The sequence below is a fragment of the Piliocolobus tephrosceles genome, chromosome 3 (genome assembly GCF_002776525.5).
Source record: "Piliocolobus tephrosceles isolate RC106 chromosome 3, ASM277652v3, whole genome shotgun sequence".
NCBI lineage: Eukaryota > Metazoa > Chordata > Mammalia > Primates > Cercopithecidae > Piliocolobus > Piliocolobus tephrosceles.
Window position 1 is genome coordinate 160,899,138 of NC_045436.1, and position 27,061 is coordinate 160,926,198.

Consider the following 27,061-nt stretch of genomic DNA (forward strand, 5'->3'; position numbering starts at 1 on the left):
ACATGCTGGGCTTCTGCATCCCTCCATGTGACTACTGGCCATGTCCCCAGGAACTAAACACTTGACTCAGTGTGCCCTCAGTGGAATTCATGCTCCTTCTGTATTACACCTTTCCTATCTCTCTTTCCTCCTTCCATCCCACCTCAGTGGTATCGCTGTGAAGTCTACTTTGATTCTTCTTCCCAACTTACACCTCCCAACCCGATTCTAATTCTTATTCATTAAGATCCATCTTTCTGGCTTTTGAACAAGTCCTTAAATAGGGCATCCATGTCACCATTCCCACTCTTTCACTGTGGCCAGATTCTCAACCCCTCTCCCTGGAATATCTTCTAGGACCATCTTTTCCTCCATGCAGTTACTAGAGTCATCATCTAAGCATAGAAATGATTTTACCACTCTACTGCTGAGAGCTCTTTGATGGCTTTCTAGGGACTGCAGAGTGAAGGCCATATCCCTCAGTTGGCCTCCAAGGGCCTTTCCCACTCCCCATCTCTGGTAACTTCTGTATCCCTTATTTCCACCACCTCCTCTACCCTTCGTAGTACTCCTGACTCTGGCCAGATCATTCCATGCCCTATAGCATCTCTAAGACTTGCTTATGTCCAAAGGTGACATCCTACTCATATATTAAAGCCCAGCTCAAATGTCACAGACTCCCTTTGGGTCTCCCACTTCCCTTGGGCCCCAAGAGGTTAGGCAATGAATGGTACATGACATTTGGGAAGATGGTATGGGGGATTGTTGGCAGAGTAACTGGGTTCCTGAGGATGGGGGCTCTCAGAATGGTGGGTGGTCACCAATGTCTAGCACAATACTAGGCACAGGATAGACACTTAGCAGAGAAGGGAGGGAATAAGAAGGAAAGGAAGTTAACCTTGTCATTTCCAGGATTCTCTTTGAAGCCAACCTTGCTGGTATGCCCCACTTCCAGTCTCTCCCTGAGACCAGTCATGGCCCTAAGGGAGCTGGGAGTGTCTGAAGTGCCCCAGAACATGCCCAATGTCCTAGCCAGCTTCCAGGCTCAAGTTGCAGTGGGTTTTGTACGTCACCAAGCTCCATCAGTAGGTAGCTACCTGGTTTTGAGCAAATCTCCTGACTTCTCCAATACCTCATTTTCTCTGGAGTTCATACAGTGAGGATGTCTCTCAGTTAAGATGATGATAAAGTGAGATGATATATGTGAAAGTGTGTTTTAAAGCCTCCAACCCTCTCCAGATGAGGTGATGCTCCTATCCTTGCCTGGGCTTTGGGAAAACCCTTCCCCAGGGCTTCAGAGATGCTCCTGCAGAGAGGTGATGTGTCAGCTGCTGGCTGTCAACATGACGCCATGGAGAAATCATATTGATGGGGCACAGATTGCTATGCCTGCTTGTTCTGCCATCTGCAGACCCCATGACCAAGGCAGTATTGGAGATGGCAGGGATGGGACTCTCTCTCACTAGCCAGTTCCAATTTGCTTTTTAATTTGCTCCAACCTGGTGAGTGATGCTGGGGTCAATCTGTAACCTCTTCTTCCTTCCCAACAGTCTCTGGCTTTGCCAGACTTTGCAGCATGCATGCAGGCTGCTCAGTCAAGCCTGGGCAGCTGCCATTTCCACGGCCTCTTCTGAGAACCTCCTAGTTACCTTCTGACTTCGTATGCCTCTTATTGTGCCCAAGTCCAAACTCATGCCCAAATTGTTCTTCCCTCTTCATTCATACCCCTCTCTGGCCTTCAGAGCATCTGTTGGCCACACTCCTTTGCTGATTTGCTGGAGTTTGAGTAAGCCTTTTATTAAGCTGATGTCAGCGCTTAGGGAAGAAGACTGCAATTGCTCACAAAGAACTCATAGCAACCTCTCTCTGGGATTTTTTCGGGCCTCCTCAGCAGCCTCCCTACTTCCTGTGTCTCCTTGTACCTTTCCATTGCATTAATTACTGCCTGATCAAGTCCCTGGAAGCGAAACTCTAACCGTGACCCTTCCTCACTCACAGACCTCCATAGCTCCCGTCAGCTCTCATGTTGGCCCAAACTCTGCCGTCATTTAAAGCCTTTCTTACTTTCATCCAAACCAGACTTTCCAGCCTTATTTTTACTTTCTCCTTTTCACACATCCTGCACTCCTGGAAAACAACCACTTCCATTTCTGTCTGAAGCCCATGCTTCCACACACCCAGCCTTTGATCAGGCCGTGCCCTCTGCCTGGAACTCTTGTTCTCTTCCTTTTTCTTACTTCTCTGTCAAGCTTCAGTCAGAACTCTCTTGCCCCCAGACTAAAAGCCCTCCTCCCCTTCTGTGATCTTACAACATCTAGCCATGCCTCTCTGACCGCATGTCTCCCTGGCTGCCGCGGGTTGGAATTACATGTGTTTGTGCCTTGCCTCCAGCTTGGAGTTACTCCAGTGCAGGAACTGACCAATTCATCTTTGAATCTCCCACTGTGACTGGCACAATGTCCTGCATATAGTGGAAAAATCTAAAAGAGATGACAAACCTCACGGTTTCTCAGTTAATACTTAAATTGAAAAACTACTGAATTAACACAAGGATGTTCATTTTTTTTTTGTCCGAACAACATTATCATCTGTTTCTTTCCCCAAAGTCCCTTTGTATTCATTTTTATCCCACAGACATGACTTTCAAAATATAGATTGTGATCTTTTCAAGGTAGTAAGTCAAATCACCTTTTAATAAGCTCTAAGGGATTTATGAGCTTATTATAAGTCAACTCCTTCCTCCCTCCCTTCTTTACCTTCCTTCCTTCCTTGCAAACTGGAATTTTATTATCTCAGATATATTGCTTGAAAAAAATCTAGGCAGAGGCTGTAGGTGGGAAATCATTTGTTATAAAGAGCTACTTTCTATAATGGGGTCTGACCTGTATTATAGCGCGTCTGAACGTCCACCAGGCTTTAACTCTCTTCTGCTCTAGTATTCAAGCTTGCTCCAAAGGTGGTTTACTACCTACGGTTGACTCTTACGCAAAGAAATCATGCGATTTCTTTGGTCCCTATGGTCTTCTCATTAAGAAAAATAATGATAAAAATAATTCTTTACATTTGTCTTTCTTCAATTGGTATTTACAAGGATTTACTGTGTCTCAGGCACTCTGCCAAAAGTTGGGGTACACAGTCCGCCAGGATGTCATCACCTTCCTCCCCATTTCCTTATGGAACCCTCATAACAAGCTTGTGGGTTAGACTGAGCAGGTGGTAGCGATGTCATTATATAAATAAAGACATGGTAATTCAGAGTGTTCGTGAAATGCTCAGAAATTCAGCGTCCTTCTCTGTGGTCACTCAGCAAGAAGCAAGCAAGAGGAGCTCAGTTTTAACTTCCTATCAGATGTTTTCCCCGCTGAACCCCAGGTTTGTGCTGGGAACCCTGGATTCAGGCCCCCAGCACACTCACTTCCGGATGAGAGGCGGCAGCCCTTGCATGCTGCAAGACCGCTTTCCTCATCTCTGCTTCTGCTCACCTGATCTAAACCCAATGTGAGCTGAAAAGGAGACTTTTGGGATCTGGTTCTAGATTCCTGCCCAGACTTCAGTATAGGCTGAAAATTGAGCAACAGTGGGCTGAGGAGTCCGCAAGAGTGGGGTCAGGTCATCCTGAAGGGATAGTCTCGTAGCCCCTCTGCTGTGGGAGCCTGAAGGTGGGTGCACCTGGTGACCCAGTCCCGTCTGAGCAGAGGCTCCAAGGAAGTGAGATCATCTAGTAATACCTCGGACTCACCTCCACACCCCATGCCTGCTTCATCCCCATTGTAGAGAATTTCCTCAGGTAGCCATGAGGGGCCTGCCCCAGACTGCCTGAACCTGTGAATGAGGACACGTTTGAGAGGAAAGTGAATGAGTGAAGGTGTTATCTAGAGATGAGAAGTGCCTTGGGTAACTGGATTTTAACTTTAAACATCGAGCAATGTCAATTCACTGCACCCTCCAAATTTAGAAAATATAGATACATATAAAAGAAAAAAAGCCACCTACAATTTGACTACCCAGAGCTGACTGCTGTAATCTTCCATGTTTCCATGCCCTAATTTCTAAAAATGAGTTTATAGTATAGACTGTTTTATTATTTCATTTGTATCGAGGCTAACATGTAGACAGCAGATGCACACGTTTTAAGTGGACAGCTCAGTGCATTTTTTGTTTCTTTTTGAGACGGAGTCTCGCTCTGTCACCCAGGCTGGAGTGCAGTGGCCGGATCTCAGCTCACTGCAAGCTCCGCCTCCCGGGTTCACGCCATTCTCCTGCCTCAGCCTCCCAAGTAGCTGGGACTACAGGCGCCCGCCACCTTGCCCGGCTAGTTTTTTGTATCTTTTTTTTTTAGTAGAGACGGGGTTTCACCAGGTTAGCCAGGATGGTCTCGATCTCCTGACCTCGTGATCCGCCCGTCTGGGCCTCCCAAAGTGCTGGGATTAAGCTCAGTGCATTTTTACATGTGCACACACCTGCGTTAACCACCACCCAGAGCAAGTTCTAGAGCGTTCCCAGCTCCCCAGAAGGCTTCCTATGCCCTTCTGAGCCAAGATACTGCTCCTACCTCATCCAGAGGCAACCATTATTTAGACTTCCAGTGCCATATGCTGTTTTTATAACTTCTTCTTATTCTTAATCAGCAATAAGTAGTGAATAGTTTCCATGTCATTAACTCACCATCATCACCATCATTGTCGTTGTCGTCGTTGTCGTCGTCGTCATCATCATCATCATCATCATCATCATTGCCAGAGCAGCAGCTTGGGATTCCACAATATTGACAAACCATGCCTGCACTGGACTTTAAGCCTATGTTTTAGAAATGCCTACTCTATTTTTTCCTACTATCAGAAAGCCTAAATGGCTGGCATGAGGGGTTCTATTTGGTTCTAGCACAGGCTGCAGGGGTGTCAACGACTTTGAGATTTTTTTTTCTTCAAGGCCTGGTTGTGCCTTCTGTGGCTTGCTTAGTTTTTTTGAATATACGTGTGTTATGCTCAACATTCTGATAACCATTGCTGTGTATGTTCGAAAGAGTATCTCACATCCTAACATTCGTTGTGAGATGCCCTTTCAAACATACATTTGCTCTGGTGTTTACAGGAGAACAAATACTAAAGTGCTTGTTTCTCCCATTCCTCAACTTCTTCTTAAAGAAGAGAGAAAGTCACTGGACAATTTAAGCACCTGGGTTTAGAGAGAAGTTCTTTTAAGATGACATTGGTGAGGAAGGAAAATGACTATTTTGATTACTGGAATTTGTGAAGACACCAACAAGGAGGCGAAAAGCTCCACACATCTCCCAGAAATACCCTCCCACTCAGTGCTGAACAGCTGAGTCTTGATTGTGTAGGCATTAACTGTGCACACTTGGAAACCTGCCTCTCTTCAACCTCTCTCAATTTAGGTTTTGATTATTTTACTACCACTATCACTACAACCACTATGCTGATTGCTACCACTACTCTTATTATTATTACTAATGGCAATAAAATTATATTAAGTGTCCATTTGCGGTGTGCCAGGCACCACATGAAGATTTTTTAATGTAATTTTCAATTCAGGAACTTACATGAAGAAAAAAGGAAACATTCATTGAGCCCTTTTTAATGCTTAAGTCCTGTGCTGGATGCTTGACATATGACTTTCAGTACAGCTAAAAGATGATAAGTAAACATCAGGGAATATGCAAGGAAAGCTAGAGCTGGGATTTGAACTCCAGGTTTCTCTGATTCTGAAGTCTGTGTTGTTTCTACTCTAACACAGTCTCACCAAATGAATGAATGAAGGAATGAAGGAGTGAATGAGTGGACCAACCAACCTGGTACACTGAAGCCCTCATTTTTAAGAAGTCTGTATTTGAGCCTTGGTGTGGTGGCTCACACCTGTAATCTCAGCCATTTGGGAGGTCGAGGTGGGCGGAGCACCTGAGGTCAGCAGTGTGAGACCAGCCTGGCCGATTGTCTTTACTAAAAATACAAAAATTAGCTGGGCATGGTGGTGGGTGCCTGTAATCCCAGCTACTAAGGGAGGCTGAGGCATGGGAATCACTTGAACCCAGGAGGCAGAGGTTGCGGTGAGTTGAGATTGCCCCATTCCCCTCCAGCCTGATTGGCAGAGTGAGACTCATCTCAAAAAAAAAAAAAAAAGTCTGTATTTTAGATTGTACTAGAAGGGAAACATTCTCTTATTTAAAACCTTGACTACATAATGCCCTGATGTAGTACTTACATACTTTTGTGTCTCAGATAACCAATGTCATCTGTCAGTGGTGACACAGAGTTCTGATTGTGAAGTGGATTACAAATCTTACAATATTGGGTGCCCAATTTCCTCATACCAGTTATGTGGGTATGTTGTTATTTTATTTAGGATTAATTTTAATGAAATGCCAGAAATAATAATGGCTTAAATAATATTGAACTTTATTTTTTTCTGAAGTGCAGTAAACTTGGAGGTGGGCAGTTTAGGGCTGGCATGCTGGCTTACAATCTGTTAAGGACCCAGCCACCTTTCATTTTTCTGGTTCATCATTCCATGCGTGAGGCTGTCCACTTTGCAGACCACTATGTGGCAGGAAGGAGGAAGACATAGGCAAGAGTGAACCTGCTATGGTTTGAATGTCCCCTTCACAACTTACATGGAAACTTAATTGCCATTGTGATAGTGTTACTAAATGGCACATTCAAGAGGTCATTAGGTCAGGAAGGCTCTGCCCTCATGAATGGATTTAATGTCATTATCATGGGAGTAGGTTTGTTATTGAGGGCGATCAGCCCCCTTTTCTCTCTGTCCTTGAGTGCTTGCTCACCATGGGATGCCTTCCCTCATCTGTGTTATGATGTAGCAAGGAAGACATTGGCAGATACTGGTGTCATGCTTCTGGACTTCCCAGCCTATAGAACTGTGAGAAATAAATTTATTTTCTTAATAAATTACCCAGTCTCTGGTATTCTGTAATAGCAACAAAAATTGAACAAAGACAGTGCCCCTCCCTTAAAGGAAATGTTTCAGAAGTCTAAAGCATTGGAAAGGAAATGTTTCAGACACTGTTGCTTCCATCTCACTGGACAGTATTTTACATAGGGGATCCTCATAGTACCTACCTCAGAGGGCCTCCTTGTAAGGATCAAATGAGCTAATGTGAAAAACTGCCCAGAACAGTGCCTGCCATCAGTGTTTTGGCTGATGCTTCTGTGGTCATACCTGGGATCTGAGCCCATCAGGCTTGGTAGGTCTTTCCCAAGGACTTGTTTTAAGTACTACAGTCTTATGTACCCTTCCACGTAAGTGGTCAGCAAGCAGTGCTGATGTTAACCAGGAAGATGATGATTATGGATGATGATGATGATGATGATGATGATGATGATGATGATGATGAGTACAAGCTCTAAGTAAATGGCAACTGCATGCCAGTTACTGGGCTAAAAGCCTTCTTTTCGTTATCTCATTTACTCCTTTGGCAAACCCATAGTACCATGAAGTAGGTACTATCATAGTCCTTATTTTGCAGATAAAAGATCTTAGGCTCAGCAAGCAATGGATTTCCTTGCCCAAGATCATTCAGCTAGAAGTGGTAGGGCAGGAGTTGGAATCCAATGGGAAGTCTGACTCACACCCCGGGTCTTACTTAGGAGTATCCACTGCCTTCTATCTTTTTAAGTCTCTCTGCCTCTGAATTTCATCTCCTTTTGGAATGGTCAGCCTGGACATATATTTAACAATCCATTTTGATGCTACTCTTTTTGATGATCCTGATGACTACTGAATTTTCTTTTGACCTTTTTTTTTTTTTGAGACAGGTTCTCACTCTCTCCCCCAGGCTGGAATCCAGTGGCATGGTCATGGCTTATTGCAACCTCAACTTCCTGGGCTCAAGGGATCCTCCTGCCTCAGCCTCCCAAGTAGTTGGGACTACAGGTGTGTGCCACCACACCCAGCTAATTTTTTTAAAAAAAATTTCATAGAGAAGGGGTTTCACTATGCTGCCTGAGCTCGTCTCAAACTTCTGGGCTCAAGCACTCCTCCCACCTTGGCCTCCTAAAGTGCTGGGATTATAGGCATAAGCCACTGTGCCTGGCAAATTTTCTTTATTGAAAGTGAGATTCCCAAACCTTGAGCTTATCTGAATTAGTGATGTCTACATGCACTTCTCCAAAGGAATTTTTTATTTAATATTAGATCTTGTAGATGCACATGCAAGGGAGTAAACGTTCAAACAACCCATTTTTGTTGTCATTTAAATGTCCTCTTGATCAATAGTGATGACAGAGGTGATGATGGTGGTGGTCAAATGGACTGTTAAGAAAAGCAAGTCAAATCATGCCCATCACTGGCTTGCAGTCCACTGGTGATCTGCAGACAGTGAAGATTTTGCCATTTTCCCAGAAAGCCATAATTAATTTGGGTCACCCATGGGAGCCTTTTGCTAACATAATCAGCCCATCGCAGTTATCAGCCAGAGAAACAGGTCTGGATGGAGTCCCCACACCACCTTGAGCAGTGTTTCCAATTTAGTTTGTCCTCTGAAAACTTCAGTGATTTGAATCACCGGGATTGTACACCCACCCATGTCCCAGAATAAATTTCTGCCTGACTTTTTGCTGGGGGGCTGAGTTCTGAACTGACAGTTATTGTTGAGGATAGTTTCTCACTAATCAGTAGTGTCTAGAGTTGATGGAAAGAAAACAAAAACGATGAAGATGAAGTGCAGGAGCAAGTTAACAGCACTCAGGAAAATATGAGCAAGGTGCAGTGAGAGGGAGAAAACAGCTCCCAGCCACAGGGTTTGGCTGGGGAGGCCTGCATGCTGCAGGCGGAAATTCAGGGCCCAAGTGGCCCTTTAGCGATAACTCTGAGGTTCTCATCCAGAGAGAACGACTGTGTTGATCATGATTGGTTGAAATCTCAGCAGATGGTGGTAAGAGCTCTATTTACTTGGATAATTAAAGTAGTGATGGATTTGCACGGCTGATTTCAAGATCTCAAGTCTGCAGATGACTGCCTTTTGGGGCAGACTGGGATGGAACACCTCCTTGCTTTAGACTTTGTGCACCTGACTCAAGTATCAGCAAGCTGGGAGCCAGGGACTGTTCTCAGACATGCTCCATCTTGGGTTGAAGCTTTATCTTGAACACACTGGCCGTCTTATGGGACTGTTCATCCCAGCAGGGGAATCATATTTCTCAGAAGACAAGATATGTCGACACATTTAAGAATGGAGATTGTTTTCTGTCGTCACATGGGACAGACTCAGTTCTTTTGATTACTGTGATAATAAGATTGGTGTCTTTAGAGTTTATTGAGTGCTTTTTCTCACGTGAGTAATTTTATAGAATCCTTCCGACTCTCCTGTGAGTGAATGGGGTGCTGTGGCAGAAAGGACATGGGACAGTCCTGGGTTCAAATCCCACCTTTGCCTCTTACAAGCTTCATAATTTTTTTTCCCAAAAAACTCTTAGAGCCTTAGTTTCCTCACCTGTAAAGGGGGGTAATGATGTTTATATTTTGGGGTGGCGATGAGGATTAGTGATTAATGTATGTGAAATGCTGAATCATCTGTTAGGACTGAGTCGGCTTCCAAATGCTGCTGGCTGTTCGTATCATTATAGAAAAGAAAACTGAAGCACAGAGTGGGGGAGCGGCTTCTCGTGGTCCTCGTGGTAGGAGGTAGTGGCAAAACCCACATCATTTCACTGTAAAGCCCAGGTGCCACATCGCTTCTATTAATGATGCCTTCCTGTCTGTATCTCCTAAGTTTCCCTTTTGTTAAAGGACAGTTAAGGAATCAGTTCTAGTTCTGCAGATGCCATCCTGTAACCCTCTCAGTACCTCATCTAGAAAGTGGAAGCACGATTACAGGTCCCCTTTTCCTCCCAGGGTTCGGGAACAGGTCTAAGAAGTTAAGAGCTGATAATATGCAAAAGTGCACTGGGCCTCATCAGTAGTAGGGGTGTTAAGGGTTTTTTTAGGATTTCTCTTGAGATAGATAAAATGAACCACAGCAGTTTTACAGCTTTTAAAGTCAGTCGGACCAAAATATTGTACATGCTTTGCTGACTTTTTACTGCTACAAAGCCCACAAGGAAAGCCCTCTGCAACTGAATTGAATTATTATTCTATAATGAGGTAACCAGTGAAGCTATTGTTACATTCCATATGTGACAGTTATATGTCATAATGTGTAATTGCAGTATGTGAGGGCTGGTGATGCAAGCCGCCTGTCACCTGTATCCAGCAGATCTCAGGCCCCTGGCAACCTGGATGGCAAAGAGAGGGTTTCAGATGCATGGATAATTTTAGTGCTTCATCCTGAATACATACATGATCTCTGAAAGAAACCAGAGCTGCAAGGTGCACTGGCAGCATCTCGGCCTGAGGCAAGGTCGGATCAGCCTAGCCCTGGGGACAGAGCAGATTCACTCTAGGCAAGCAATGATTTTTAGAAACAGATGCTATCTTCAGCAAGTGAGTTTCCTAGTCCATTTATGGCCAACGAGAAAAAAGCCAATCTTTTTTCCATGTGTTTCCTTCTCATCTTTATAGGCTTGCAAGGGACAGGTGTATAGTCAGTGGAGAATGCAGAGACCGAGAAGATGGTGAGAGGGAGGAAAGGAGAAGTAAGAGACGTGAAAGAATTGAAATAGATATTCAGGCAAACCTTCGTTATTCAAAACTTCGGTTAGCCAAGACTGTCAGTGAATTTCACATACCCCCCAGCTACTATAGTTCACATTATAAACTCTTCCAATTACCTGAAATCTCACTTAAATTTCAGCACATCCCCTGGGGCATTCAAATAATCAAAGTTTGCCTGTCAAAAGTAATACCGGAGAGGGGAATGGTGATTCTGAGAAAGATAGATCATAAAAAAAAAAATCTTCCTTCTTAGAGAATGGCATTAGAATCATTAAGCTACGAACTTGAAATTGCTGAAATGTTATCTAAAAATTACAGAGGTGAATGCAGATTTAGAAAAGGCTGTGGAAATGCCTAGAGTGTCTTACAATTGGAGGACAGAGTATAGGCGTGGGCAGGAAAGGCTCACACCCAAGATGCGAGGGTGTTAATGTTGCAGGGCTTAGGGATTGCCGCAGGCTGGAGGACTTCAGCAAAATGAACATCAGCATGTGGCTAGCCCCACAGGGCATTGTACGCCATAGATACCCAAATCCATGTCTGGAGAAGTTAAATGTACGTGTATCTCGAAGTGGCGGTTCTGAATGCCTCTGTGGGGTTGGTGAATCTGCAGGACTTTTAAGAACGAAGGTGCTGAATGGAGTGTATACCCCTGTAATGGCAGGGAAGTGGTCCTTTTAAGCAGTAAAAACGAGGTCAACATACAAATGTCGTTTTGTTGATTCTATAGGAACTGTCCTGCATCCTCTCCATACACACTCAGTTTGTGTAACTGGATATTCTTTTTTCCCCAAAGCATGATGCTAAATGAGATTTAGACATTTAGGCATAATAATAAATTGATGGCTATCTGACTAAAATATGTAAAATCTATCTATATGTATGTATATATTCAGCTTGGTGGGAACTGAAATTTATTTCTCAGATATGTATTCAGCACACATTGTGGGCCAGGAGCTTTACCTGGCTCTGGAGATGCAAAGATGAATAAGATGGGCCCTGGCTGCAAAGAGGCCTCAGTCAGACAAGTGGGCAGGTGGGCAGGTGCTGCGATACAGGGTGTGTGAGTGCTACTCTATGTATACTCACAATGCCGCATGGCTCTCACTCTGCCTGGAGGCATGGCAGAAGCTTCCCAGACAGGGACTCGGGAGCAGGGTGCAGGACAGTGTAGAAAAAGAGAGAGATGAAGAAGCTTGAGCGTGGGGGCAGCAGTAGGTGGGCTGAACGGGAACATGGAGGGCAGGAATAGAAGAGCTGATGATGAAGTCGGAGAGGTGCGTTGCAGCCAGATACCGAAAGGCTCCTGTTTGCAAATCTCCTTAACATCAGAGTTTTTTTTTTTTTAAAGAAGAGTAGCAAGCCCTAATTTACATTCTCCAAAGGACTGGTACCTGGACTAGACAAGTAGGGAAACCAGAAGCCTGTTGTGATGATTCCTGCCAGAGATCACAGGGCAAAGCAAAACAGAGGTTCCAGGCATGGTGGGGTGGCTTGTTGGAGGCTGGGGAAAGGAGGTTGATTGTCGAATGCTGTTCACCTGGAGCCGTTTGTTGGGTGGGAAGTGAGGTATTGCTGGATGGGGGATGGAGAAGAGGGGAAGGCAAGTGCAGTTATGAGTAGAGGGTGATCAGGGGAGGAGGCACCTCTGCAGAAGGAATGAGTCTGCAGTTGAGAAGTTTCTAAATTATTCCTGAACATGAACCCTTTGGCCATGTCTGTTTATCATCTGCTGAGAAGCCTGTCTGGATTCGCAGGCATGCCCTTGCAGTGGCTAGTGAGAGCTAGCCTGATCCCATTAGTAAAAATCTCAAAGGAGCAGGAGTCTTTGTTTGGTGAGAGGTGACTCCACCCCATCCCCACCCCCTACCCTTCCCCCGCCCCCCTGCACTACACCCCAGCTACCTTCATCTCTCATTTATCTGACTATAAAGCACCCAAATAGTAATGTAGTATGTCAGATAGCCATTTAATTATTATGATCTTTTGATCTTTGTTGTAGCAATTATGATTTGCTTTAATGCAGGTAACAGTAAACGGGTACATAAAAGCCCCTCCATGGCCAATGGTTTGGGCTCTTAGGATGATGAGCACAGGGCTACCTTCATGGTGTTTGTGTGTGGGCATGAATTAACGTCGACAAATGAGTTGTGAGCTCTGCTTTAAAAATGTAATGGAAATGCAATTCCAGAGAAATTTATTTTTGAGAGAATAATAAAAATATTTTATGATATCTAGTATTCACACTCAAAACTGGACATGTTTTACTGAGCTTATTCCATTCGCGTGTCACTGATTACCTAGTATATTTGGCGTTAGTATATACCAGGTGGTTTCTTCCTTACTCCAGCTGGTAGGTGTGTACCCAAGGGCAGCCACGTGAGCCTCACCCTGAGTGTTCCTGCAGCTCCTATGCACTCCTGTGTTTCTGCGTATGATTAATAGAGACTTAGAGGTTAATTAAAGTAAAAGGGTTATTATTACATGATCACCATTTCTTTTTCAATCTTTATTCAAAAACCACAAGAAGGGGAGCCTTAGCAAGGCTGAGAAGTAAACTCAATAGCATGGATCCTCCCCAGGTTGGTGCGGTGCACATTTGTTGTTTTCTCACTTCCCAGAATTCCTTGCTTTTTCTCAATAGCACTTCCAAGTGGAGGGTATTACCATTGGATACAGTCTGTGTACATTAACAACTGTGGACAGGTGCCTAGGCAAAGGCTCCCCATAATCTGCTTTAGGCTATTGGAGACATCCTTGAACAGAGAGACAAAGAGATTGAAATGTAACAGAGTCCAGTTCATCCCATTTGGCAACCTCTGATTCAACCTTTCCTGCAACAAGACCTGGTGGTTGGTGGTTTCTGGTTCCCATCTCCATTGCCCAGATTTGCCTGGCAGCCCACCTGTGTCTAAGTCTAGTTCTGCATTCTCTTGCCAAGTCTGTAAGGGCCAGTATCCTTCCAATATATTCCTTTGTTAGAGTGTCAGTTACTGTTGCTGACACCAAAGAATCCTAATTGATATACCCAGGTAACAGTATGGCTCTTCCACTCACTACCTTTGTGATGAAGGATAAATTTACCTCTTTGAGGTTCTGTTTCCTTCTCTGTAAAATGGGACTAATCTTACAACCTATTTCATAGTGGCCGTATAGATTAAATACGATGTTTCAAATAGAACATTTAGCAATTTGGAAAATAGTAATGCTCACTGGATAGTGTCTGCTACTGTTACTGTTATAATCAAATGAAGGTCGTCTTCTTACTCCTAAGAGTGCATGGCACATAGTAGATATTCAAAAAAATACTAATTTCATTTCTCTGTCCCCTCTTCTGAAAACAAACTGAAACCTTCCTGAGCTGGGAAGGAGAGAGAATGTCGGTGGTCCCTACTCTACACATGAACTTGACCAGCAGAGTTTCGTCTTGACTGAAGAGTGAAAGTGGAGGCATTAGAAGAATAAAGTGTGTGTCTCTTGGCCCCTCCTAATGACCAGAAAGTGGGGTATTTCCCTGTTTTTCCCTGCTCAAGTTGGCCCTTTGGAGTGTGTTTGGGCAGCCATGTGACCCACTCGCCCACTGATGTGATTCTGGCACCCGCTGTCACAGTGGAGGCTGAACCACGCATGAGTCTGGTTGCCTGGGTAGCACCCTGTCTAACAATACTGTATGAGACACCGTGATCACAGACTGCATTAAGAAACAGCAAAGCCAGTGTGTTCTCTGTAGGCCTGACAGCTCAGACCAAACTGCAGGATCCAAAGGTGTGTCTGCAGAGTGGGTCCTGACCCACAATCACTTTCTCTTCTCTTCTCAAGCTTGGCAACACATTCCACCCACACTGTACTGTCCAATATAATTTACACCACAGGATGAAAGTTTCTTCCTGAGATGATTCTTAATGACACTCCCCCATTCAGAGCCCCTCGGGGCTCCTGATTGCTGGAAGAATACAATCTGAACTCCTCAGCACCACATCCAGGCCCTTTCTGACCTGGCCACCCATCTGTCTTTCTGACTTTATCTCTCACACTTGTACTCCCACCCTCCACTGCAGCCAGCCCAGGGTGTGGCTCACTGTTGTGACCACACATCTTCTGGCCTCTCACCTTTGTGCTTTGCTATGGCTGTTTCCCAGCCAGGAGTAACATTTTCCCTGTCACTGCCACTTGTCACAACTCCATCCATCCCCAGCCAAGATGTATCCCTCTACCTCTCCCTCCTGATCCATTTCAAATACCACATTGTCCTCCAACTCCTTGAGCACCCTCTTTGCTAAGCTGTGATCACTCTCTCCTCCATGATAACAATAGTAGTAATGATCATTAACACGCATACAACACACTGTTTTAAATGTTTGACATATACTAACTCTTAATTCTCATACCAACCCTCTGAAGATGCTATAAATATCTTCATTTAAAAATGGAGAAACCGAGGCACAGAGAGGCTAGGTAATTGATCATGTCGCTAGTGAGTGACAAAACCAAGATTTGAACTCAGGCATTTTCGGCTCCTCCTGCCATGTTCCCAACCATTAGTCTAAACTGCTTTTCTCTCTTTTCTGGGAGTTTTGTGTCTCTTTTATAGCGTTTAGTGTACTGTAGTTAGCCACTATTAGTGAATGATAATCAGCTACTTATTACCATCTGTTATTATCTGTGCCCATGCATTGCTTAATGACAGGGATATGTCCTGAGAAATGCTTTGTTATGCTGTTTCATCATTGTGCGACCGTCCTGGAGTGTACTGACACAAACCTAGATGGTATAGCCCACTACACCCCCAGGCTACATGGTATGGCTTGTTACTTCTAGGCTACAAACCTGTACAGCATGTGCCTGTACTGAATACTCTAGGCAATTGTAACACAGTGGTGTTTGTGTATTTAAAGATATCTAAATATAGAAAAGGTGCAGTAAAAATATGGCCGCATAATCTTACGGGACCACTGTTGTACATGCAGTTTGTTGTTGACATTGTTAAATCTATAGGTGGCCTCTTGGACCTCAGCCATTCCCTGTGGAATTCGACTTAGGGCCCCAGGAGAACTGCCTGTCACCCAAAGAGGACCTGGAAATGAGTTACAATGTATTCCTCTGAGCTATGCAGTTACCTCTATGGAGTGACTTGTTGAAAATACTGTTTTGCTCAACCCAGGTAATGTGTTGAACCACTTATAACTAATTTGGTGCCAATACAGAATAGTAAAAAGAACCTGGAATGTGTAATGGACAGTTCTGGTTTCAGCTGACAGTTGTTAGTTACTTGTCTCTAGGAAAGATGCTAACCTCTCTGAATCTCAGCTATTTTGCTCATAAAATGGGGAAAGCCGTTCTTGTCCCACCTGTCATAGAGTGTTAACTGTCAAATGGGAGCATGTCTGCAAAAGTGTTCTGGATGCTTTAAATGCTCTAAAAATCATGTGTTCAATCTTTTTTGAGTTTACAAAGCCTTTAGCATAGCACATTCCCTTTCAAGTTCACAATCATCTCAAGGTAGGGGGCAGCAGGTGGTGGGAGCAGGGATTAAATCCTTAGAGCTGTGACTCAATCCCAGAAAACAAGTGAATGATTTCCATGACATAATGGTCTCTGTTCAGGTGCCTTTTACACCTACTCACCTCTCAAAATTCACATCAAACATCATCTCTCAAGCTTTCCTCCCTGCCCCACCCCCACCCACTTGTGCCTCTCTTCATTCCTTTCATTTGTTGAGTGAATGGGTAAGTGTCCAGAGTGGCTTATTAGAGAACAGTGGTTTTCAGACTTGTAAAATGTCAGCTCATAAGAAATATGTGAAAATAGGCATATGTGTGTGTTTATTCCTATAGACTTTTCAAATAGAAAAGCTTCAGGAAACAATAATTACCCTTACTACAGGGCATACACCCTGATATTTTCTGCTCTGTTCGGTATCTTTTTTTTTTTTTTTAAAGAAAACAAGGATTGCAACTAATGTATCATGACCCACAATTTGGAAAACACTGTCATGGAATATGCTGGAAGTCAGGAGCCTTGTTCTTTACAACTGGGCAAGTCACTTGGGTTATCCGTGAGGTTTATCCCAGCTCCAGCATTCAGTGCTGACTCTAAAGGATAAGGAAGTTAGGAGGCTGGGGGAACAGGCACGTAAGCATATGGAAGCTTGAAGATTTACTGCATTTAATGCACTTACAGTTTTTCTTGGCCTATGTGAGGAAGTAGAAATCTAATGAATACTTAGCTATTTGGGCAATGACTCTTGGAGAAGGGTTTGATTTTATTCACACATTCATCATCGATTCTGTAGAGAGTTGTAAGGGTGACTTTCCAATAAAAGATTCCATATCTAAAGTCCTTGGAGCCCAGATGTGTTTCTCATGCAGGAGTTTTGGGAATCTGAAACGAAATGCAGTACACACGCTGTGTATTATATGTCATCCCCAGCAGAGTCTCAGGCAGCAGCCAGGGATCAAACACATTGATTTTTCTTCAGCAAATACATGAATATTCACACTCCATGGGATGAAGGCCACAGACACCCTCACGTCAGCTTAGGTCACTAACAAGATAGAAACACATTTTCAGTTTTCAGAACCTTCAGGATTCCCGATAGCAGGCAATAACGTTTTGTTATCCAGGTATCATGCCTTCCCTTTTCAAAATCCAATGATATCATTTATCCCATGAGGGTCCCAATACTTAGCTCAGTGCCCAGCACATAGAAGGCACCCAGAAAACATTTGACTGAATAATGAGGCCAGCTATAGCTTACAGAAAACTCCTGTTGCGATCAAACTGCTTTTGAGAAAAGAACCTTCTAGTTCCTTTCTGGGGCCCTTTAGTTTGTCCCGTTTCTTAGAAGTGAATGGAAACCTTTACTGTTTCCACTTGGCTCCCTCATGAAAAGGAGAGAAGAGTGAGGCTTGTGGATTTTTAAACATTTTTTTTCCATCTTCCTTCAGGCTTTCCATCTGAGGAAATAAGTGGCAGACCCACTAGTTTTAGAAAAAGCTGTTTGAATCAATAAAACCTTTATTACTATTTGTTCTAGGTCCAGAAAAGTAGCCAAATTCAAAATGTCTCTTTCTTTGTCTCCTTGTACTAGGAATACCAACTAGATGTGGTAACCAACTCCATGAATTTTCTGATTTTTGGGGGTGGGGCACAGAATGTTTAGTTTGTCAGGAGCTGGGGTTCCACAGGCTTAGCTCTATAACGAGCTGGGTTCCGATTCTGGCTTCGCAATCCCTTGGCACATTATGCAAACACTTTCATTTAAGCCTCACTTCCTCATTTATAAAATGCAGATGATAGCACAGTAACTTCCTTGCCTTGTCCTGAGGATTAAAGGAGATTATGCAGGTGAAGTGTGTGTTACAAAACCTTGCTCTTTGTCATCAGTAGCACTACTAATAGTGACCACATGAACCCTCGTCCTCAGTGTGACGACTCAGTGGACACACAGCCCAGCGGCAAGTATAACCTCTCTCCACCCCAGACAGTCCCGTTCTTTGATATAGACACTGTGAGTCAGGATGGGTTAAGTTATGCTTCAGTAACAAACCCTCAAATCTCAGTACTTTGACGCATCAGTCATTTTTTTCTGGATCACACAAAGTTCTCTGTGGACCCAAATGGCTCTGCAGGCAGTTGTCTGCTGTGCTTGCCGCTCCAAGCTCTGTTATCCTGTGGCACCCCCATAGCGACCTGTGCTTCCACCATTGTTGCTGCAGGGGAGGAGAAAACCCAGCAATTCTTACCTCCTCTCTCAAGTACCTTCCTCCTGAAGCAACTCACATCCCTTCCAATCCCATTTTATCAGGCAAAGCAGGTTCTGTGTTTCTGCTTTACCCAAAAGCAGTGGGGATGGACAATCCTGCCACATGCCTGGAAGGAGAGGAGAACTAGAAATAATAGCAAGAGCCATGAATATTGACCCAATAGATGTTTGGCCTTTTCTCACTCGATTATAAATTGCTGCTGCAAATGCAGTTTCAGTCCCAGCACCCTGTCCCACCAAGTGACTGTCCAGAGATTCTGGAAATACTCTGGCTGCAGATGGTCTTTGGAAATCATTGAGCCAGCTCTTAGACAAGGCAGAGAAAGCAAGTTCTGGGTACTCAAAGTGAGTCGTACCTTCTGAACTGGAGCCCTTACCCCGTGCTTTCCCCTGCACTCTTCACATCCAGTGATATTCGACAGTGGTGTTGAAATCGTGGGTTCCTCAAGGTGGAGAGTGCCCTGGGAACCCCCGATCTTCCAAGTGTGGAAATGAGGCCCGGGTAGTGTGCGTTCTTTTGGTCCTTGTGTTTTATGTCTTTCCCAAGGTACCTGCAGTTCATGATGAGCCCATCACTGGATCTGCTATCTTTAGTTACTGATCCTCCTCTGGGAGCCTAAACAGCCCAAGCACAGTGACTTAGCTTGTCTGGTTTTCCCTTCTAATTTGGGTTCCTTCTAATGCCCCAGCCTTATATTTGCTGGTTGTTCAAAGCTGCCCACTAAGAAGGATCTTCATGACCTTTTTCTCTCCAGTTTTTTTGTTGTTTGTTTCCAATCACAGGAATAAGAAATGGGACATTTTAACAGCTGTCATTACAGGGAATACACTTTTACTTTTTTAGAATGAGGCCAAGAAATTTCATCTCATTCTCCAACACGCCCTTCTCCCCACTTCCCAGAGTTTTCTATTGTTGTTTCGATGAGACATGCATATACAATCATGTGTCTCTTAACGACAGGGATGCTTTCTGAGAAGTGTGCCGCTAGGCGATTTCATCATTGTGTGAGCATCGTAGAGTGTACTTACACAAACCTAGATGGCACAGCCGACTACATACCTAGCCTATGTGGTACAGCCTGTTGCTCCCAGGCTGCAAACGTATACAGCACGTTCCTGTACTGAATACAAGGCAATTGTAACACAATAGTATGTGTTTGTGTATCTAAATGTATCTAAACATAGAAAAGGTACCACTCCCTTTCTATGGTGGGACCACTATCATATATGCAGTGTGCCATTGACTAAAGTGTTGTTAACGTGCTACATGACTGTATACGATTTTTGGCTAGAGGCAGTAAAATGCAGTCCCTGTTTGTACTTGTCTAGAATCCCAAAAGCTACAAAAGGTGGCACAGACACTCACCGGAATGGCTCTGAGACTGTTCCTCGCCCCTGAACTCGTGGGCTAACTGTGGCCTCTCAGTCCCTCCAGACCATTTTAGTTGGTTCTAACTTTTGAGACACTGTGCAGCTTGAGGCTTCCAAAGCCTGAGTTTTTAAAGTGTGGACTGGATAAGAATCATCTGGACCATGGGCTAAGAATGCAGATTCCTGAGCCAGGCACCAGAGATTCTGATTTAGTGGGCCTGGGCTGGAGCCCAGGAATCTGCATTTTAACAAGCATCCCAGGTGATAGAGAGCAGTGTTTTCTTTTTCTTTTTTTTTTGTTTTTTGAGATGGAGTCTCATGCTATCACCCAGGCTGCAGTGCAGTGGCATGATCTTGGCTTACTGCAACCTCCATCTTCCGAGTTCAAGTGATTATTCTGCTTCAGCCTCCCAAGTAGCTGGGATTACAGGCACCTGCCACCATGCCCAGCTAATTTTTTTTTTTTTTTTTTTTGAGACAAAGTTTCACTCTTTTTGCCCAGCTGGAGTGCAATGGTGTGATCTCGGCTCACTACAACCTCTGCCTCCTGGGTTCAAGTGATTCTCCTGCCTCAGCCTCCTGAGTAGCCTGGGACTACAGGCACCCGCCACCACACTCGGCTAATTTTGTATTTTCAGTAGAGAGGGGGCTTCGCCGTCTTGGCCGGGCTGGTCTTGAGCTCCTGACCTCAGGTGTTCTGCCCACCTCGGCCTCCCACAGTGCTGGGATTACAGGTGTGAGCCACCGTACCTGGCAGAGAGCAGTGTTTCTAGGGTTCCTTATAGATGCCAAAGACTGTCGTGCCAGGGTGCAGCAGAACTACAGGGGAGGTGTCTCACCTTCAGCCAGAGCTCTGCTTCGAGCTACTTTACAAATGAGGCTTCAGCCTCAGGTTTGTCCTGCTGATAAAAATAAATAACATGGAGTAAAATTGTTGGGACCTACAGAACTTTTGCTCTTCAAATCCCAGGCCAATGGGTCTCAGCAGAGGCCTCTGTGCCTGTTTTCTACCAGGCACCTCAGACCTAGAAGCAAGGGAGGCATTTTACTGCCCTTCCCAGCTTTCATGGCCTTATCTGGACCGTGCTTTGTGAGTGAAATAGCTTTTCTCTTAGGCCCTAACAGAGACTGTTCAAGGTCAAGGAACTTGAATTTCCACTTTGACAGTCAGCAGTGGCCCTTACCTGTTACCGTTCAATGGGCGGGGTGTTCCCACGGAGCTTACCTACTGCAGCTTCCAATGTCTCCCTGCATGAGGCTTTTTGTTCCCTAAATTGGAAGGCAGGAGTGTCTCTGGGGCCTCAGGTTTGAATCTGATAAATTGAAGGGATAAAGGTGACTGTCTTTGGGTCACCGAGACTCGCAGTGCTGACAACCAAGGGTGCTGATTACGGGAAAAGAACTGGAGGAACAAGGGCAGATGTGTTAAATTGTGTGTAAATGGTATTTTTCGTGTGAAATCTCAATACGTCCCTGAGGACACTGCAGTTTGGGTTTCTGAGCCACTCTCCTCTGATATTTACTCATTGGGGATTTTACTCTTGAGAGATCACTGTGACAACAGAACCATTTTGCCTCCATGAAGACGATGTCAACGTCTCAAAATCCAGGACATTTTAAGGCAGGATTCCAACCTCATTACTGCCAGGAATAAAATTCATCCAAGGTGGAAGTGTCCTTTTTTAGAGCTCAAATCCGTCTCAGAATGCCTTTTCTTTCGCCTTTGTTTTTGAAACTAAGCAATTACTTTTTTTTTTTTTTTTAAGGAAAAAATTGTGCAAATGCACAAAACTCTCTTTTTCCCTCTTTCATTTATTTGAAATTGAACTTAACAAAGTCAGTTCCGAGCAAGCACTATATATGAGTAATGCTTTTTGTCCATAAAAGAGCATTGACTGTAGTGGAATGGGAGTGCTGATTCTCGCTCCGCTTTGTGTGAGCGTCCATAATGACAAAGTACTCATGTCAGAGTGTATAATGAAACTATAAATTGTTTTCATGAATGCTCTGAATTTGGTCTTTTACGGGGCAAATTCAAAAGGTATTTAGTGCCACATTTCACATATGTGAATAATACCAGACGGTGCAATATATCCAATAAAAAGTGAAGTGTCCTATTCGGGCCCACGCTGGCCAGTATGGCGGGTCAGACTTAGGTGAGGTGGTTTGTGGTGCAGGAGAGTGAGCAGAAGGAAGGATGCCACATCACTCTGAGGCAAGAGTTCCAACCAGGTGTACTCAACTGTTTTGGGAGAATTCAAAATGTGGCTAAAATACTTAGCTCCTAAGATTGGTCTCTGGATGGGGAGTGCCTGCATTTGAATCACAGGAAAAGTTAAACATATCAGGGCCGTGTTAGTGGACAAATTGGCAAGTGAGAAAATAGCTGCTGGATTTGGTGAGCAGTTGCAATCTATTGCAATGATTTATGGTTCAATTATTTTTACTAACTTTTTTGGGCTTTTTTTTTTTTTTTTTTACAATAAAAACTATGTGGACCAGGCATGGTGGCTCATGCCTGTAATCCCAGTACTTTGTAAGGCCAAGGTGGGCAGATCATCTGAGGTTAGGAATTCAAGACCAGCCTGGCCAACAGAGCCTGGCTGTCTCTACTAAAAATACAAAAATTAGCTGGGCATGGTGGTACGCATCTGTAGTCCCAGCTACCTGGGAGGCTGAGGTGGGAGATTTGCTTGAATCCAGGAGATGGAGGTTGCAGTAAGCCGAGATCATGTCACTGCACTCCAGCCTGGATGACAGAGCAAGACTCCATCTCAAAAAACAAACAAGCAAGCAAACAAACAAAAAACCATATAGGTTTACTCTGGAAACGTAGAAAACACAGAAAAGAATCAAGAAAAGTTTTAAAACCTGGGTAAATAATTTTATTACCAAGAGATTGTCGTGAGTAACATTTTAATAAAATTTGTATTAAATATCTTAATAAAATTTTACATAATCTTATCTGGACATATAAATCCTTTTTAAAATTGGGGTCCAGTTGTCTACCTGTTTACCCGTTTATGCAACTTTTTGAAACGTTCTGGTTTTTGACTTATTGTCCAAGGTTTAGGTTCTGTCGTGAGGGCACTGCATGTCAGCACTGTAGAAGCCTTTACATACATGTCATTTGCTGAAAAATATCTCTCTGGGCATATGAGCTCTAAAAATGAGAATGCCAAAAATTCTCCACAGGGTGTGTGAAGTACGTTGTGTGTTAAATGGAGGCCCATGGATGGTTTTGACCTGTTGCCTGGATTTCTTGCTTTGTAGTACCTGGTGTGTAAGAGGAAGCTGGAGAGCAAGAAGGAAGCCCTGCTGATCCTCTCCAAGGAGCTGGACACCTGTCAACAGGAAAGAGACCAGTACAAACTCATGGCCAATCAGCTCCGGGAGCACCACCAGTCACTGAAAAAGAAGTACCGAGAGATGATCGTAAGTGTTAGGCTGCCCTGTTCGGCCACTTTCCTGTTCCCTGAATTAAGATATAAAGAGATTTTCACATGCTGTTTCTTTAGAAATGGTTAAATGTAAACAGTTCAAAGTGGAAAAATTTAGAAGTAAAAGTCACCACCTCTATTTCCTCCACAACCCAGTCCCACTCACAAGTTAATCTCTCTCTCTCTGTGTGTGTGTGTATGTGTGTGTATGTGTGTGTATATGCTTCTTGCTCTGGCATCTGTGAACATATGTGTGTGTGTTTGCAGTAGGCTCCCCCCCTTATCCAAGGGAGACATGTTTCAAGACCCTCAGTGGATGCCTGAAACCACAGAGTATGAAACCCTGTACATGCTGCTGTTTTTTAATCTGATAGCCAAATCAGCTCCTAAGTGACTAGCGAGTGGGCCACATGGACACCGTGGACACCCTGGATGAAGGGGTGATTCACATCCCAGGTGGGATGGAGGGGAATGGTGCAGGATTTCACCACACGACTCTGAACAGCATGCAATTTAAAATTTATAAATTATTTATTTTTGAAATTTTCCATTTAACATGTTTGGACCATGGTTGACCTCAGGTACCTGAAACTGAGGACAAGTGGGGACTACTGTATGTGTGGCTGTTTACTTGTTAATTTAATTATATAGAGTTCTTTAAAAAGAGGATTCATAAGTCTACAGTAATACAGAGGCCACTAGCTACAGGTGGCTACTTAGTTTTAAATTAATTAGAATTAAATAAAATAAGAGACTCCATTCCTCAGTATCAATGTCACATTTCATGGGCTCAGGTGACTGATGGCTACTGTATTGGACAGTGTATATAGAGAGCATTGCCATCCTTCCAGAGAGTTGTATTAGGCCAGATGCAGTGACACACCTGTAATCCCAACTACTTTGAGAGGCTGGGATGAGAGGATTGCTTGAACCCAGGAGTTTGAGGCCAAGCTGAGCAACATAGTGAGAACCCTTCTCAAAAAAAAAAAAAAAAAATTCATGGAGAAATAAAATAAATTCCAAATTTATTTTTAAAAATAATAAAACATGCTGTTTTCCCTCAGCACTTTATTTTGGACATCTTTCTAGGCCTACAAACTCATCCAGATTTGAATCATCCAGATTTCTAGGCATACAGATTTAACTCAGTCTTTTTTTTTTTGAGACAGAATCTCGCTCTGTCACCCAGGCTGGAGTGGAGTGGTGCGATGTCCGCTCACTGCAAGCTCTGCCTTCCGGGTTCATGCTATTCTCTTGTTTCAGCCTCCCGAGTAGCTGGAACTACAGGCACCTTCCACCACGCTTGGCTAATTTTTTGTATTTTTAGTAGAGACGGGGTTTCACCGTGTTAGCCAGGATGGTCTCGATCTCCTGACCTTGTGATCCGCCCACCTCGCCCTCCCAAAGTGCTGGGATTACAGGCGTGAGCCACTGCGCCTGGCCTTTAACTCAGTCTTTTAAACAGTTGCATGGTAATACACAGTGTGGACATAGCCATACTTTTTGTAACCTTTCTTGTATCCTGGGCTTTTTTATTTTCTCCAGGTTTTTATATGGCAAAACTTTTAAGATGCAAATGATATTGAAATGGAGAATGCCAACTGCATAATACTAGTTTTCATTCTTGCTGCTTTTGAAGCAATCTCTTTTTCAAGTGGGACACTATTACTGACATTTAACTGTCTGCGCTGGCATTATTAAACAGCCCTGGAGTAGAAATAGAACAGAATAGATTCCTTAGGTTAAAATCATGTTGACTTATATGTGGACAGCATCAGATATTAGAGTGCTCATTTAAGGAGCATTCGCTTATTCACCTGAGATATTCATATTCCCTGATATGGCACAAAAAGGAGAGGAATTGAATCCTTTTTTTTTTTTTTTTCGGAGACAGAGTCTTACTCTGTTGCTCAGGCTAGAGTGCAGTGGTGTAATCTCTGCTCGCTGCAACCTCTGCCTCCTGGGTTCAAGCAATTCTCCTGCCTCAACCTCCCTAGTAGCTGGGATTACAGGCACCCGCCACCATGTCTGGCTAATTTTTGTATTTATTTTTTAGTAGAGACATGTTTCAGCATGTTAGCCCAGCTGGTCTCGAACTCCTGACCTCAGGTGATCTGCCCACCATGGCCCCCCGAAGTGCTGAGATTACAGGGGTGAGCCACCACGCCCGGCCTGAATCCTTTTAAGGCCAAAAAAAAAAATGTAATAGGACTAGAAGTTCTCAATGTCTTCTTAACTTTGAGCAAATACTGTCCCTCCCAACATTGATTGTTCTGCCCATAGAGAAAACTCTCTCTCTTTCTGTCTCTTTTCCTCTCTGTGTGTGTGTATGTGCGTCCCCATCACTGTTCTTTGGTTCTAACTATTTAAAAGAGGAACTCAAACCAAATGAAATATTATTTCAGTTTAGGCTCTGATCAAAAATAATTTTGACAAATCCAGTTTTTTTATTCAAATAATTTTAGAAAATATATAGATTTGGTCCTAATGGGAACTGATTCTCTGGAGGTTTTTCCAAAATAACTCTGGTTCAGTTTGTAGTTATTTTTTTAAAGTATATTTGAGCTTGCTTCAGCACATTACTGGCTGCAGGGTGGGGAGGGTGGGGAGAGTCTACATTTAGGTTCATAATTTAGTTCAACTTCTTGTTTCTAAGTACATCTATAGTTTTTTACAGAGTAAAATGTAGCATTTGTTTCTTTGTAGGATGGAGATCCATCACTTCCTCCTGAAAAAAGGAAACAGGTAAGACTTATTTCTGATCTCAGATTGTTTTACTGATAACTTGCAGCAATTGGGAGGATCAGGGAATGTCATAATGTAAAGAACTTCCTTTAATTTCCTGGAATTCTTTCTGTTATTGGGAGGAGTGGGTAGAGATTCCAACTGCAAAGAGAAATTGGGAGTGGAGTGAAGGAAACCCAGTGAAGTCTGGATGGGGGAGGTACACCAGTTGACTGCATTCCCCTTGTTGTTGTGAATCCTGATGGGAAATAGAGTTGAGGGCACATGGTTACAGGACTTGAGCTACCTACTGTTCAGTGGGTACATGCTGTGGGCATATACCATTTGGTGGGTGCGTACTGTTCAGTGGATACATACTGTTGAGTGGGTGCATACCATTCAGTGGACACGTACCGCTTGGTAGGTACATATCGTTGTGTGGCTGTATACTCTTCTATGGGTGCATACCATTTGCTGGGTGCATACTGTTCAGTGGGTACATACTGTTCAGTGGATACATACTGTTAAGTGGGTGCATACCATTCAGTGGACACATACAACTTGGTAGGTGCATATCATTCTGTGGCTATATACTCTTCTATGGGTGCATACCATTTGGTGGGTGCATAGTGTTCTGTGGGTGCATACCATTTTGTGGGTACAGACCATTCTGTGGATGCATACTGTTCAGTGGACACATACCATTCAGTGGGTGCATCCCATTCTGTGGGTGCAAGCTGTTCTGTGGGTGCAGACCATTTGGTGGGTGCATACTGTTCAGTGGGTGCATACCATTCAATGGACACATACCACTTGATGGGTGCATATCATTCTGTGGCTGTATACTCTTCTATGAGTGCATACCATTTGGTGAGTGCATACTGTTGTGTGGGTGCATACCATTCTGTGGGTACATACCATTCTGTGGGTACATACCATTCTGTGGGTGCCTGCTGTTCTGTGGGTACATACCATTTGGTGGGTGTGTGCTGTTTTGTGGGTACATACCATTTGGTGGTGCATACTGTTCAGTGGGTGCATACCATTCTGAGGGTGCATACCATTCAGTGGATCACACTGTTCTGTGGGTGCATACTGTTCAGTGGGTACATACCATTCTGCAGGTGCATACCATTCAGTGGGTGCATACCATTCT

General features: G+C 43.9%; 1 protein-coding gene across 3 annotated transcripts in view; it reads left to right on the forward strand.

Moving 5' to 3' along the window:
* The window catches only part of CCDC149 (coiled-coil domain containing 149), a 110,510-nt gene that overhangs the window by 13,480 nt on the left and 69,969 nt on the right, over window positions 1-27,061 (forward strand). For all 3 annotated transcript variants that reach the window (XR_002733853.1, XM_023223048.1, XM_023223047.1), the window contains exons 2-3: window positions 23,015-23,176; window positions 25,888-25,926. Coding sequence is in view for 2 of the 3 variants with exons in the window: in XM_023223048.1 (XP_023078816.1) it covers window positions 23,015-23,176; window positions 25,888-25,926 (201 nt within the window). In the remaining variant the exon portion in view is untranslated. The remainder of the gene's footprint in view (window positions 1-23,014; window positions 23,177-25,887; window positions 25,927-27,061) is intronic.